We start from the raw sequence: 15,995 nt of genomic DNA, 5'->3' as shown, positions 1-15,995 counted from the left end.
TCCATCCTGCCTTCCATTCCCAGTGAGTGAACTGCAGTTCCCTCTATCATGAACACAGGTAGCTTTTCCAACATGTTTTCTTAATTTCTTAATAGGTTGGGAGGGTGCAGATCAATCTGCATGTTTTTATTGTTATTTGTGTGCTTGATAGGGAGTTTTCCTCCCTTGTCTTGTTCATGGTAGCTTTGGTTATATCTAGAACCTTTGTGAGGTGTTCATTGCTGTGTCCCAGTCAAGGTGGATTTCTTTACTACCTCTTCTGGTGACAGATGGACCTCCTGTGAAGAATTGACAAGGAATTATCTTTGCAGGTACTTCTAGGGTAATCAGGTCGAGACTTTAGGAATGCCACTAAAAAAGTAAAACAAGGTCTCTAGGTTTCTTTAATGCAAAAAGCATTTTTTTGCCGTTTTGGAAAATCTGCAGATTGACAGAGGTTTTTTTAATAACATTACAAAATGACTTGTGTAGCATTTTACTTTTTACCAAAAGCTGAATTTTTCCTTTAAATATATGGTAATATTTGTGTATTTAGTTAGTAGAGTGCAGCGTTAATGCCAAGTTTGCTAAAATTATACAGTTAAGTCCATAAATATTTGGACAGATCTCCAATTTACCAGACTTTACATATATACATATAAATATACATTTACAGTTAAGACCGTAAATATTTGGACAGAGACAACTTTTTTCTAATTTTGGTTCTGTACATTACCACAGTTAATTTTAAATGCAACAACTCAGGATGCAATTGAACTGCAGACTTTCAGCTTTAATTCAGTGGGTTGAACAAAAAGATTGTGAGGAACTAAAGCCTTTTTTTTTACGCAATCACTTCATTTCTGGGGCTCAAAAGTAATTGGACAAATTCAATAGCTGAAAATAAAATGTTCTTTCTAATCCCTGGTTGAAAACTCTTTGCTGGCAATGACACCCTGTAGTGAATTCATAGACATCACCAGATGCTGGGTTTCTTCCTTTTTAATGCTCTGCCAGGCCTTTACTGCAGCGGCTTTCAGTTGCTGTTTGTTTGTGGGCCTTTCTGTCCGAAGTTTAATCTTCAACAAGTGAAATGCATGCTCAATTGTGTTCAGATCAGGTGACTGACTTGGCCATTCAGGAATACTCCACTTCTTTGCTTTAATAAACTCCTGGGTTGCTTTGGCTGTATGTTTTGGGTCATTGTCCATCTGTATTATGAAACACCTCCCAATCAATTTGACTGCATTTAGCTGGATTTGAGCAGACAGTATGTCTCTGAACAACTCAGAATTCATTCTGCTGCTTCTGTCCTGTGTCACATCATGGATAAACACTAGTGTCCCAGTGCCATTGGCAGCCATGCACGCCCAAGCCATCACACTGCCTCTGCCATGTTTTACAGATGATGTGGTATGCTTTGGATCTAGAGCTGTTCCACGCCTTCTCCATACTTTTTTCTTGCCATCATTCTGGTAAAGGTTGATCTTGGTTTTATCTATCCAAAGAATGTTTTTCCAGAACTGTGCTGGCTTTTTTAGATGTTTTTGGGCAAAGTCCAATCTAGCCTTTCTATTCTTGAGGCTTATGAGTGTCTTGCACCTTGCAGTGCACCCTCTGTATTTACTTTCATGCAGTCTTTATGGTGGATATCGATACGCCTACCTCCTGGAGAGTGTTGTTCACTTGGTTGGCCAATGTGAAGCGGTTTCTCTTCACCATGGAAATGATTCTGCGATCATCCACCACTGTAGTCTTCCGTGGACGTCAAGGACTTTTGGCGTTGCTGAGTTCACCAGTGCTTTGTTTCTTTCTTGTGATATACCAAACTGTAGATTTTGCCACTCCTAATATTGTAGCTATTTCTCGGATGGGTTTTTTTCCGTTTTTGAAGCTTAAGGATGGCTTGTTTCACCTCCATGGAAAGCTCCTTTGACCGCCTGTTGTCTTCCACATACAAGCGCACCATGCCCCCCCCCCCCCCAAATCAACTCCAGGCCTTTTATCTGCTTAATTGATAATGAGACAAAACAAAGGAATTGCCCACACCAGTCCATGAAATAGCCTTTGAGTCAATTGTCCAATTACTTTTGAGTAAGTACTTTTTATGCAATCTTTTTGTTCAACCCACTGAAATAAAACTGAAAGTCTGCAGTTCAACTGCATCTAATCTAAAGCTGCGTACACACTTGCAATTTTTGTCGTTGGAAAGGATCTTTCACGATCCTTTCCAACGACAAGGGAGTGCACGATGCATGAACGATGCTGTACATACAGCACCGTTCATGCTCTATGGAGAGGGGAGGGGGAGAGCGACGGAGCGGCACCCTGCTGCGCGCTCTCCCCTTCCCTTTCATTACGATCGGCTGTCGTCCATCGTCCGTGGATCCGGCAGGTCGGTCGTCCGGACGATGGGCGACACCGACTGTACACACGGCAGATTTTCGCCCGATAATTGGCCGATGCCGATTATCGGGCAATAAAAATCTGCCGTGTGTACGTAGCTTTAGTTGTTTCATTTAAAATTAATTGTGGTAATGTATAGTATCCAAATTAGAAAAAAGTTGTCTCTGTCCACATATTTATGGACCTAACTGTATATAGTTTTATTCTTAGCTTGTCATTCTACTCAAAATAAAGGGAATGTTTTGAGTGGCAGATCTTACAGGTTAGGTTACTCTGGAATAGCACTTCCAGCTCATCATTACTGACACAAATAAATAACACATAAACAGAGTGCTATAACACATTTATGAAAATATATCTCAATAACTGCTGTCATAAGTCATAATACGTGTTGTGTTTTCAGACTTAATATTTCTTCCATTGAATACCCAACTATGCAGTTAGTGCTATTTCTTAAAATATTAGTATGAACATTTATTTTTATTCTAGCCTAATCTGTTGATTAGTTTTGCCATCTTTTGTTTACATAACTTTTGGAATCATCAGATGGCAATTACCGACAGATTTTGCTGTCTCTTCAGCTCATCCACTAGAGACAAAATAAATATTTTATTTGATATCTTTCAAATTAAGCTTCTGGATTTTCTTCCTATTTTTGATTGCAGCTGGTGCTCACAACAAAATTGGATGGGCGTTTGGTCTCGGATTAGAAAGACTGGCCATGATTCTTTACGGTATTCCTGACATCCGTTTGTTCTGGTGTCAAAATGAGCAATTCCTGAAGCAGTTCTACGTGTCTGACATCAAGCAGAAAATAGAGTTTAAGGTAATGAGTGCTGACAAGACCATCAGAAAAAATGAAAATGCTACAAAAGTATTTGTTCAAACTAAAATGCAAGTTTTTTTCATATGTGATATGCTGAAGATATGCTGAAAAATTGTTGTAGTATAAAATCTCAAGTTTTTGTTAAAAAAGCGTTTGGAGCATTGGGCAGCAAAAAATAGGGATTAGCCACAATTAGAGTAAATTTGTCATAAGATAACCTTTAAAAGAGAATTAAATTTTTTTGTGGAAGGGACAGGTAATGTGCACAAATGTTTATTCTTTTCTAGCATCCATGGGCATGTCAGGATAACTAAGCTGAACTGTGCATATGCAGTTTAAGGTCAATGTGAAAAGATTGTAAACAGGCAGGTACATTTTATATTATTGCAGAAGGGATGTTGTCTGTCCCTTTTAGAATAATAAACCTGCCTGTTCCCTATTTTTATATGCCTAGTTTATTTCCAAACATGTTCTTACGTCCCAACAACAGTTCATGTTTTGTGCTTATCTAACAGGCAGCTAATAAACACTGTTAGAACATTATTTACTCCACATTACATATTCCAAGTTACCTGCAAAACATACATTGTTAGTAGAGGTTTGTGAAACTTTGCCCTGGACTTTTGCAAATAATGCACTTGTAAAAAACAATATGGGTATAATGGGTATGTTGTAGTTGTAATAATGTATATGCACTTGAATGCACTTAAATGTAATATATTAAATATTTTAGGTTAATTTCTAAGCTAAATTGAATTTTTAATGTTTGATTTAACCTTCTGTGTATAAAGATGGTTTGCCTGTTACAGTCCTACTAGCTTATAGTGGGATCCCTATGTTGTGATTTTAATAGTGGGAATTACAGTTACCAAAATCAAATAATTTTTATGTTGTGCTGAAATATTAGATTTTAAATCTGACCTACCACCACAAATTTAACTTTTTATAGAAGGGTAGATAACCCTTGTAATTGAAGTAAAAATGTGTATTTTTTTTTATTTCATTAAATGCTTTTAAAAAAAAAAAAAAAAGACCCAAGATTGTAAGGTAAATGACAATTTTTTTTAATTTTCACCTTAGTTCTGCTTTAAAGACATTATGTATGTATTTAGTTTTTTATTAACACTCAGCAGCTAAAGTAGAAGCACAGAAATGGAGTAAGCAGGCTTTTGCAGGCAATTTTATATAAGCAGCTAAAAACTCACATTGAACTTTGATTTTGCTTTTTACTTCCAATGTAAACCAAGGACAATTTCTGAGGATGCCAATTAACCTAACTGCATGTTTTTGGGATGTGGGAGAAAACCAAAGTGCCAGATGGAAACCAACATGAGCACAGGGAAAACATGAAAACTACCTGCAGATAGTGTCCTTGCCAGCATTCAGATCAGAGCTCAGCACCGCAGAGGCTGAAATATTATATTTTAGCAGCAGGTACAATAAGCAGATTCTTAAAAAGGAGAAAATCTAGAATCTGTACAAAGGTGTAACCCCTTTATGTCTCTGCATATAAATCCCCTTTAACAAGGTGACCGTAAATTATTGGTTTTATATGAGACACGTTCCTCCCCATGTATTGCATTTTGTATGAAAAGAATAAAATCCTTCAGGAAAATCACAAAATCAGTATGTAAATACGTGTAAAGTATAAATATAAACAAAACTTGAAAGCCAGTCTTTCTTACCGTAAGTTTATTTCAAGAGAGACGTGCACAGGGTTACAAACATGCATAGAAAGAACTTGATGTTTTTCTTACTAAAGTGTGACAAACCAGATGTGAACAGCCTCCTAGCACAACCATAGTCTCTCCTTAAAGAGGGGCATAGAGTATTAGGTGCTGGCAGTGCCAAGGACTGGGACGTTGGTTGCAAATTGCCTCATAGCACCTTAACCTATAGAATGTGCCCTGGTAGCATAGCCACTATTTGCATTCTGTGCTTTCACTACAATTGAAGCAGATCTGAAGTCATAGTCCTCACATTTGAAAATATTAAAGCACAAAAGCACACACAACAATCTTTGAGTAATATAGTTTGTAAATAAAAAATTTGAGTTTCATGTTGAAAAAGTGTTTGTTTATCCAGTCAAACTGTGAAGAGGCTGTTGCAGGTGATGGTCACTATTTCTGGCTTAATACACTGTGTATTTACAAAATCCAGTTTAAATCATTTCCAACATTGTGTATAAAGGATGTCGGTGTTCGCATGTGTACTCTCATCACAATAGGGTGTCTACAAAATCTGGACGGAGCATGAATTGTAGCCACAGGCATTAAGACTTTTCAGTTTTCTTTAAGGTATTTAGGCAATTTATAGGGACTAATCGAACAAATATTTTAAGAACAGTAGTTGAATATCTCGATAGAAAGGAGGTGTCTTACTACACTCTATGACACCTGGTGATAGCATTATTGGACTCTGAAAGCCTTGTCACCTTGGTCCATGTCAATCTAATGAAAGTGTACTGCATACATGACAATGCCAAGGACTATACAACTATGGTGCACACAGTGTGATCCCTAGTTTTTAGGGATATACAACAAAAATGTAAAAATAGACTGAAAATTTGTCCAAAGTAAATGATCCTAATATTTTGACTGAACTTGATGTACTTGGGATGTTGGCTCTAACCCTCTGTCAGAGCTATCGGAAACTCCTACTTTTAGTCTTGGTTAGGAAATCAGAGGAAACTGCATTTTTGTCACATATAGTGGTGACCAGTGAAAACTTTGGGACTACAGATTGGGGGCTTCTAATTCCATAGAAAAATGTAAACATGATAGACTACCCCAAAAACCATAGGTTAGCCTGGTGTAGCCCCATTTTTGCAGTCATGCTCATAGTAAAAATTTTTATGTAGCATGTTTAAGGGGTGGAGGCCAGTGTCTTTAACTGCTCTGCTGAAATAAGAACTTTTATCTGGGAGAAAGAGTCTTCTTGGTTTTGGTGCCTACTTTAATAAATTGAGTAAAAAGCGGAAGAAGTGGAAGGGCCCCTGTGAGATTAGAAAGCTGGGTAATGATGGAAACATCCCCCTAATCAATCCAATTCAAATAGCACAAAAGAGAGAGTTGGGACTTTTAAGGCAGTAATAACAAAATGGCTACATCCATGTATATTCAAAACTTATCCATTTTATTTAAAAACAGTACATGCATTAAAACAATTATTTTTATCAAATGATACCTAATTCAACACCTGTTCCTGGAGGCATTGTAGAGATGTGGGGGATATAAACCCTCCATTTCTAATCAGTATCCGGCTTCCATAAACATTTATGCATGAGAGCTGACTGATGCTAAGAAATGGCTAACGTTGACATCCTAATACTAAAAAGAAACAAGAGCCATTTTTTTGTTTTTTTCTCCCATTAGGAGACACCCTATCAGTGAGGAACTGTCCTTAGTTTAGATAATGCAGATGTTTTATTACAAACACATTTATTAATCAATATATAATATTACAGGGGCTTGTTTATAATATACAATCTTCTGAATTTTTACACAGAAAAAATGTTGATGTTGCAGCTTTAAATGTTTTTATTTATCATGTTAAAAAGAGAAGACACAATCTCAAATGTGCCTAATGTCTATCTGTAGATTTCATGCAACAGTTTTCATATTTTCTCTGTTCTGTGACATTCATTCATAAGGCCATTTTTTTTGTCTCAATTGAAAAAAAGCCATAAATATAAAATATGTACCATAACAGACCTATCCCAGATGAAGTGATCTTTTGCAGAAATAGAGTAGCAGAATGGGCTTTGCATTATATTTGCTCTTCAGAGACTTGTCCTTAAAATTCGGTTGATAGCACTTTTATAAAATCATACTTAACTTCTGAAAGACAGCATAGCAGAGATAAAGGTCAGTTTATTTTCTATAACTGCTGCACATGACAGCACCATTTTTACTGGGCATCCTTATATGTAAAAGAAAATTATGCATCGTTCACAACAAGAAATAGGCACTCTCTTCATGTTGTGTCTCCTAGTCTGTAGATTGCAGTCACAGAATGGGTTGTGTGTATAATTTATACATTATGAATTTCGCCCTTTTGCTTTACTTGCAGTCCAGAACCTGTCAGCCAAAAAATTACAATTTAGAATCCATGAGCGGCCAATATTTTAATAGGTAGAATGTAATATAGCAAATAGAGTGGACTATGACTTTAGCTGTGTTTACATGGTTTCCTGGTTGGCTTTAGCAATTATCTTATTGATTTACCTTGTTCCCCATGTCCTAGTAGCCTCAGTAAGTACCGTATTTTTCGGACCATAAGACGCACTTTTTTTCCCCCTAAAGTGGGGAAGTGCGTCTTATGGTCCGAATGCATATTTTTTTACTTACCTGTATCCCCGCCGGTCCCCGCAGCCAGTGTCCTTTTCCTGTGTCCCAGCGTGCGGCACTTGTGCCCGCCCACGAAGGCGGCGCCGATTGGTTTGATGAATGCCGATCGGCGCCGCCTTCATGGGCGGGCACAAGTGCCGCACGCTGGGTCTCAGGGAAACACAGAGGAGGAACACAGACAGAGGCAGATAGCAGCCAATGTCTGTGTTCCTCCTCTGTAGGAGGCTGCTATCTGCCTCTGTCTGTGTTCCTCCTCTGTGTTTCCCTGTCTTCCAGCGTGTGGCACTTGTGCCCGCCCATGAAGGCGGCGCCGATCGGCATTCATGAAATCAATCGGCGCCGCCTTTGTGGGCGGGCACAAGTGTCACACGCTGGAAGACAGGGAAACACAGAGGAGGAACACAGACAGAGGCAGATAGCAGCCAATGTCTGTGTTCCTCCTCTGTAGGAGGCTGCTATCTGCCTCTGTCTGTGTTCCTCCTCTGTGTTTCCCTGTCTTCCAGCGTGTGGCACTTGTGCCCGCCCATGAAGGCGGCGCCGATCGGCATTCATGAAATCAATCGGCGCCGCCTTTGTGGGCGGGCACAAGTGTCACACGCTGGAAGACAGGGAAACACAGAGGAGGAACACAGACAGAGGCAGATAGCAGCCAATGTCTGTGTTCCTCCTCTGTGTTCCAGCGTGCGGCACTTGTGCCCGCCCACGAAGGCGGCGCCGATTGATTTCATGAATGCCGATCGGCGCCGCCTTCATGGGCGGGCACAAGTGCCGCACGCTGGATCTCAGGGGAAATCAAATGAATTTTTTTTTCTTGTTTTCCCGTGCGGAAAACCTGGTGCGTCTTATAGTCCGGAGCGTCTAATGGTCCGAAAAATACGGTATGTGAAAAACTAAATTAATTAGTTTTTGATTGTGAAGGGAATGTATACTTTCAGCAAGTACATATTTTGAATTATTTTGCAGTATTTATTTGAAAGAAGTTTTTGATGTGACATTTTTTTACATACTCACCTTTTCATGTTTGTATTGAACAGATAGATTTTCTGATTGGCCACTCAGTGCCGAATACTTGTAGATTAATTCTGCCTAACTGCTTTAGGGCTGGCCCACACAGGTAGATTTTTTGACTGAAAACAAGGCATTCACAATTAGTTTTACTTATCATAGGTGTTGTTGTTTTTTTTTTAACCTGAGCCAACATGTTTATATACATTCAGCTTCAAAAACACATGTTCCCAAAATGATGGAATTCTTATATGTGTGTATGTTGTGATAACAACATATGCTGCTTTTGCTGCTGTCCAACCCCTCCATGTCCAACCCTTCCAACCCCAAGAGTGTCTTTATCATTGTCTGCGATCTGGGGACATTTTGCTTACATCCTGTCTTGGAGTCTGCAAAAAAAATGCCTGGTGTTCTTCTTGAACTTCGCTCTTTTTCTGTACACTTCAGTACAGTTTTTTTGCCACACCTTTGCCTTCTAAAATAGTATTCTAATCTTTACAAGGATCTAATCTTTTTCATTTTGCAGAAGTAAAAAATTAGTTTACTTTGATTTACATTGACACCTCACAAAAGTTCTGAAACTTTATGTAGGAATATGTAGGAAGATTGCCTATTATCTTCAAGTTAGCATGGTTTTCCGAAGCTCCTGTTTTCCCTCCTCTACATTTCAATGGTAGATTGTAATCACCTCTGTGGCTAAGGCTAATGTTAAAGTTCGAAAGAAAATTTTATGCAACTTTGTATCCTGCCAATACATTGGGCCTTATTTATTGCTAGATCACCAAAGTTCACTGATGAAAATGTATCTTCAGTCTTGGAGACCTTTAATAAATCAGGCTTATTATGTACAGTTATATTATAAATGTTAGGTAATAATGAACTTCTAGAATTTCTTAGCACATTGAAGCCGCAATAAAAACAATAAAGATAACTAATCTGAGTTTTTGTAATGTACTGCAGCCACAAACATGCACAAGCCACCTAATAGGGTCATTAGTTTTGTACTTTTCTAAGGTGTATTTAATTCTAAATGGTGACTGTAAGCAACACCTTTATAATGACATTTTTACGTCAGGCTTTTAGTGTGTGAGAGGCAGCAAACTGCCATTCCCATTTACTTGGGAGCGGTTGAGCCCACAGGAGAACACGGCCGAGGCTCAATGTGGGTTTCAAGTGTAAACCATGTACAGTAGTTGTAACATTACTTATTGTAATTGCATTTATAATAATCCCTAAAAATGTACCTATAAAAGTAACATTTGCTAGATATCTGTCAAATTACAAAGGCAGTCATCTGGAATGAACACAGCTCATATCTTATACAGAAATCTTTTAGAACATCTGGTCTGGCTACACGTGAAGAACTATGAATTAGCCAGAACTCCTTATCTTTCCCAGACTAGACTGATATGTCGCCTTTATACTCAGCTCAATGCTTCTTGCTTTCTAAGCAGCTTTGACATTCTAGAGAAAAGAGGCTTTTGAAAGTGATCCTCCCTACCTCCTCCTTGTGCAGTCATGACACTGACATTTGGAGAGAAGCTTTCTCCTTTCTGATCTAATGTCAGACATACACTTTCTCTTCATCTTCTTTTTTCACATGTCCTCATTAAGTTCACAGCACAATTCCCTATGATCATGTTGCATAAGTATACACAGGTCTATTATCCATTATCGGCTGCACAACATATTTATTTTGGCTATTTGTATGTAAAATATGTTTGACCATACTAACATAGTTTACATGGTTGTTTATGAATAGCATTACATTTCATAACATTTTGCAATACTAGTGAGAAAATCATGTTTCTTTTCTCATTTTTATTCAAATGCATTATTTATGATCACATTTTTTTTCAATGGGAGAAAAAATCAATTATTTACAGGACTTTAAGAATTGGAAATGCTGAGTTATGATGAAACAACTTTCATTCTGTGCTAAAATACAATATAACCAGTTGCTATAACAACCTGTTCTGTAGTTAAAAGGGACTGCCAGAAATGAAAAGAAAGATGAATATGCCTATGTTATATGTGCATTTTTGGCAGCTTTCTAGTGTGACCTTATTTAAAATTTTCATGTGCCTTGAATGAAACTCATTTTGAATTTGAAATAAGATGTAAGCAGTAAGATGTAAGCAAGGGCTGAAAACTGGAAATTTACACTAACTTACTGGTGTGCATTAGTTACTGCATATACTGAAAAATGGTTAATGTGACTTGAAACCTCTGTTAAAACATTTCTAAGCAACGGCCGTCCTTTTTTGTGGAGATGTTACTTTTGGTACATTGTATCCTTCTTTCTTTAGGTAACCAGTGTTAATATTTTTTACAATAATATTATAATTATATTAGGTCTGTTTAGAACTAGTAAATGTCTAACTTTAGTTAATGTTTTTTAATGCTATTTCTGACCCCCCCCCTTTCCCTATCACAAGATTCTTCCTTTAATTGCTGTCCTGTGACACCAAGAAAAGCAATGATGGATGTTGTTGTCAATGGAACAGAAAGGCACATAAAACATTTTCTTTTAGTTTAAAGTCTTTATAAGCCTTTCATACAATACTAAACTGTGTTGTAGTTCATAAATTGGGACTTAACCTGTAGATGGAAATAAACCAAGGTATGAAACAGAAGAACACTGTCTGATCTTGGTATATGTGATAAAGAAGTTGTAGCCCCAGAGAAAAATGTCCCTCTTTGCAAAATCTTCCTCTACAAATCTTGCACTAACACTCATCTGCAAACTCAAAGTATTTAAACTTGTTTTCATACTTATCTCTTCTGAGTTGGGATCTTTTTCAGTGAACTCTAACTTTTATCTGCAACAAGATGCCACCTTTGAAGTCACCGTAATGGGATGTGCTACTTTGTTTTTAGGTAGATGAATAACAGTCTTTGTTTTAAGGTCCATTTGTTGCTATTTGACAGAATTAAAAAGACCTCATTGCACAAATAACCAATAATGTTTTCCTGCCCTTTCAAATTTCATTTCCTTGAAGAAAGATTTTTAACAAGATTGTTTCAATAAGTTTTTTATTAAATTAAACACTTTATTAACCTTCATATAAATGGCTGGACCCCTAAATATGGTCTAAAATAGCAATTGCCAACCGGTGGTCCAGTTCGTGGCTCTGGCCGATGCGCCCTCGAGCGGGATCAGGAAGGACCCCACTGGGAGGGTGCATTGGTCAGAGCCGCGGAATATGTCCACGGTGCGTATCGCAGGCTCAGGATGGTGGTGTGTCTGTTGTGTGAGCCTGCGATGGGAGAGTGAGCGGGTTCTGGCATCATGACGTCACTATGGGGAAGTTTCTTCCCCTTTAAGTGACACCCGGCTACCTGTGCATGCGCGGTCTGGAGCTGGTAATTTTAGTGGTCCGCCGGTCCGAAAAGGTTGGCGACCACTGGTCTAAAAGACCACAAAAGGGTAAAGTATGCAGACACACTGAAAGAACAGGATAGTATGAACCAATAATATGACATATTGTGAATTTTATGAACCATAGTATATACATCCAGATTTAAAGTCTTTTAAAAGTAAAAGCGTAAATGGGAATTAGCCCTTGGCAGACCTATCCCTTATGAGAGTTGCAACATAATCTGGGATCATGCTGTACTATGAAAAGATAAAGATAATGGGTCTCATTTATTTAGGCTTTCCAGGGCTGGAGAAGATACAACTTCATCAGTAAAGCTGAGTGATTCAGCAAACCTGGAATGGATCTAGTCCAGGATTTTAAGCATTTGCTAACAAAAGCAAGTTACTTTGAAGAAATCCATTCCAAGTTTGCTGGTTCACCCAGCTTCACTGTTGAAAGTGTATCCTCTCCAGTTTTGGAGAGCTTTATTAAATCAGGCCCAATGACATACTGGTAAAAAAAGAAAGACTACATGCAATATACCCAGAGTTGGGTAATCTTTGTTTGAGATGTGGTAATGTGATTGGTTTTCTGATTCATATACTTTGGCCATGTTTATCTGTTATCCCATTTTGGGATGTGGTGGATGGGCTCCTATCATGTTTACTGTCCACGTTGCTGTCCCGATCTTGCCAAACTGCAAATTAAACTGGTTACCCATATTTTGACTGCAGTATGCTGCCTAATTACCATGATGTGAAAGTCACCTCTTCCTCCTTCGGGACTGGACTTTTAAAAAACAGTACAAGATGGTAAATTAATGGGTCTTCTGACTGCCAGATTAAATTATTGGCTAAAGTAACACATAGGGATTTGGGCAATTTGGGACCGGTGTTGTGCCTAATATTCATGCTGTTAAGATATAAGATCTATCTTGTGGGATTTATTTGAGTCTGGTGCTGTCCTCTTCTCCCCATATGTGTGCACAATGAAGATTTAATTGCCATAATTGTATTGCTAATATACCTGATGTACACCCTGAGTTTACACCCTGGTCTTAATTTGATTTTTATTTTTCTTTCTTTTTTTTTATCTTAAACAAAAATTTTTATTCAAAAGTTTGAAGCAAAATACAGTTAAGTCCATAAATAATTGGGCAGAGACATCTTTTTTCTAATTTTGGTTCTGTACATTACCACAATTAATTTTAAATGAAACAATTTAGATGCATTTGAACTGCAGACTTTCAGCTTTAGTAGGTTGATCAAAAAGATTGCATACAAATTTGAGGAACTAAAGCCTTTTTAACGCAATCACTTTATTTCAGCGACTCAAAAGTAATTGGACAAATTTAAAAGCTGAAAATAAAATGTTCATTTCTAATACTTGGTTAAAAAAAACCTTTGCTGGCAATGACACCCTGTAGTCTTGAATTCATAGACATCACCAGATGCTGGGTTTCCTCCTTTTTATTGCTCTGCTAGGCCTTACTGCAGTGGCTTTCAGTTGCTGTTTGTTTGTGGGCCTTTCTGTCCGAAGTTTAGTCTTCAACAAGTGAAATGCATGCTCAGTTGGGTTCAGATCAGGTGACTGACTTGGCCATTCAAGAATGTTCCATTTCTTTGCTTTAATAAACTCCTTGGGTTGCTTTGGCTGTATGTTTTGGGTCATTGTCTATCTGTATTATGAAACGCCTCCCAATCAATGTGACTGCATTTAGCTGGATTTGAGCAGACAGTATTTCTCTGAACAACTCAGAATTCATTCGGCTGCTTCTGTCCTGTGTCACATCATAGATAAACCCTAGTGTTCCAGTGCCACTGGCAGCCATGCACGCCCAAGCCATCACACTGCCTCCGCCATGTTTTACAGATGATGTGCTATGCTTTGGATCATGAGCTGTTCCACTCCTTCTCCATACTTTTTTCTTGCTATCATTCTGGTAAAGGTTGATCTTGGTTTCATCTGTCCAACAAATGTTTTATAGAATTGTGCTGGCTTTTTTAGATGTTTTTTGGCAAAGTCCAATCTAGCCTTTCTATTCTTGAGGCTTATGAGTGGCTTTGCACCTTGCAGTGCACCCCCTGTATTTACTTTCATGCAGACTTGTATATCGATAGGCCTACTTCCTGGAGAGTGTTGTTTACTTTGTTGGCTGTTGTGAAGGGGTTTCTCTTCACCATGGAAATGATTCTGTGATCATCCACCACTATTGTCTTCTGTGGACGTCCGGGTCTTTTGGGGTTGCTGAGTTCACCAGTGCTTTGTTTCTTTCTCATGATGTACCAAACTGTAGATTTTGCCACTCCTAATATTGTAGCAATTTCTTGGATGGGTTTTTTTTTCTGTTTTTGCAGCTTAAGGATGGCTTGTTTCACCTGCATGGAGAGCTTCTTTGACCGCATGTTGTCTGTTCACAGCAAAATCTTCCACATACAAGCACCCCCCCCCCCAATCAAATCAACTCCAGGCCTTTTATCTGCTTAATTTATAATGACATAACAAAGGAATTGCCCACACCAGCCCATGAAATAGCCTTTCAGTCAATTGTCCAATTACTTTTGAGCCCCTGAAATGAAGTGATTGTGTAAAAAAAAGGCTTTAGTTCCTCACATTTTTATGCAATCTTTTTGTTCAACCCACTGAATTAAAGCTGAAAGTCTGCAGTTCAACTCCATCTGAGTTGTTTCATTTAAAATAATTGTGGTAATGTACAGAACCAAAATTAGAAAAAAGTAAACTGTAAATGTATAAATGTAAGATCTGGTTTATTGGAGAAGTATCCTGCAATGGATATATATATATATATATATATATATATATATATATATAATTTGTAACACATTTTATGAAAACAAATCCACCTTATCAGGCTAATAATAATCTCTTACAGGCTCTCTATAAACACTAGGGAACATATAATATAGGTATTTTCAAGCTTTTATATTTTATTTTAACAATATTTGTCACCAAAAGTAGTTTCAATTTCCTGGAAATCCCACTATTAACTATATATTTTTGTTCTAACAACCATGATATTAGTCTTATTGGTTTTCTTAAGTACTTAACTGGAGCCCAGATTTCAGCAGCTCTTTAGCTGCTCTGCATTGTGGGCGTTCTGCAGACATATGTGTATGAATATGAAGAGTGTTATGTGTGTAATCTCCCTTGCCAGTCCTTGCTTGTTCCAAAACTGCCTACCTAATTTTTTACAACAGAAATTCCTTTGCAGAATATTGTTTCCCCTTTGTTTTGTAAAAATGAAGAACCGTGGCCTTATGAAATAACATGGTATAAAGAGAAATTATATAACTCTCTGGTAATGAATAATGCACAATATTATTAATACATTTTATTGGGAAATAGCTGAGTCTGCCAATATGTTTTCAAACCACCCAATGAAATCAGATGTAAAAATACCTCTAAGCAGTGACAATACTGTCCAGGGAGATTTAGCCTACAAGGTCAACTGCTATTTTGGCATTAAAAACATGTGTACATCCTTTTGAAAAAACGGTTACCTGTAAAGAGAAAGATACAGAATTCTAAAGGTAACATTCCCACATGCTCAAAACAGGGCGGTCATTGCTTAGAAATGTTTTGACAGAGGTTCCCAATCATATCAACCATTTTACAGTATATGCAGTAACTAATGCAGACCAGTAAGTTAGTGTAAAACTTCATTTTTTTTCTCTTGGTACATTTACCCTGAGGCCCCTATAACCCCTCCCCCTGACAAATTTGGTACCAGTACTAAGTATGTCAATGGGATTTGCAAATATAAAAGTTTGCAACCATAGTTTTTAAAAACACATTTCTCAGTTTGTTTACTTTAGTAGTGTTTACTTTGAATACCCAAATAAATGATATCCTTGGATTTTGCCACTCGCTATTACACTAAATTAACTGTGCCTGATGTGTTTTTGTGGATGTCTCTTGCATTCATTTTGACTACCATGGGCAATCTTTTTCCTGGGGGCTTCAATATTAATACCAGTTGGAAAACATGCCCTCTGAAAATAATATCTGAATGGGAGAGTATGCACTCATAAACTCACCTAAGCAATT

At 37.8% G+C, this 15,995-nt stretch overlaps 1 protein-coding gene across 1 annotated transcript in view; it reads left to right on the top strand.

Moving 5' to 3' along the window:
- The window catches only part of FARS2 (phenylalanyl-tRNA synthetase 2, mitochondrial), a 199,748-nt gene that overhangs the window by 127,813 nt on the left and 55,940 nt on the right, over nucleotides 1–15,995 (top strand). Inside the window, exon 6 of the mRNA XM_072411759.1 lies at nucleotides 3,051–3,211. Within this exon, the coding sequence (XP_072267860.1) occupies nucleotides 3,051–3,211 (161 nt within the window). The remainder of the gene's footprint in view (nucleotides 1–3,050; nucleotides 3,212–15,995) is intronic.

Source organism: Pyxicephalus adspersus, chromosome 5 (genome assembly GCF_032062135.1).
Source record: "Pyxicephalus adspersus chromosome 5, UCB_Pads_2.0, whole genome shotgun sequence".
Lineage (NCBI taxonomy): Eukaryota > Metazoa > Chordata > Amphibia > Anura > Pyxicephalidae > Pyxicephalus > Pyxicephalus adspersus.
This window is presented reverse-complemented; position numbering and strand designations above follow the sequence as displayed.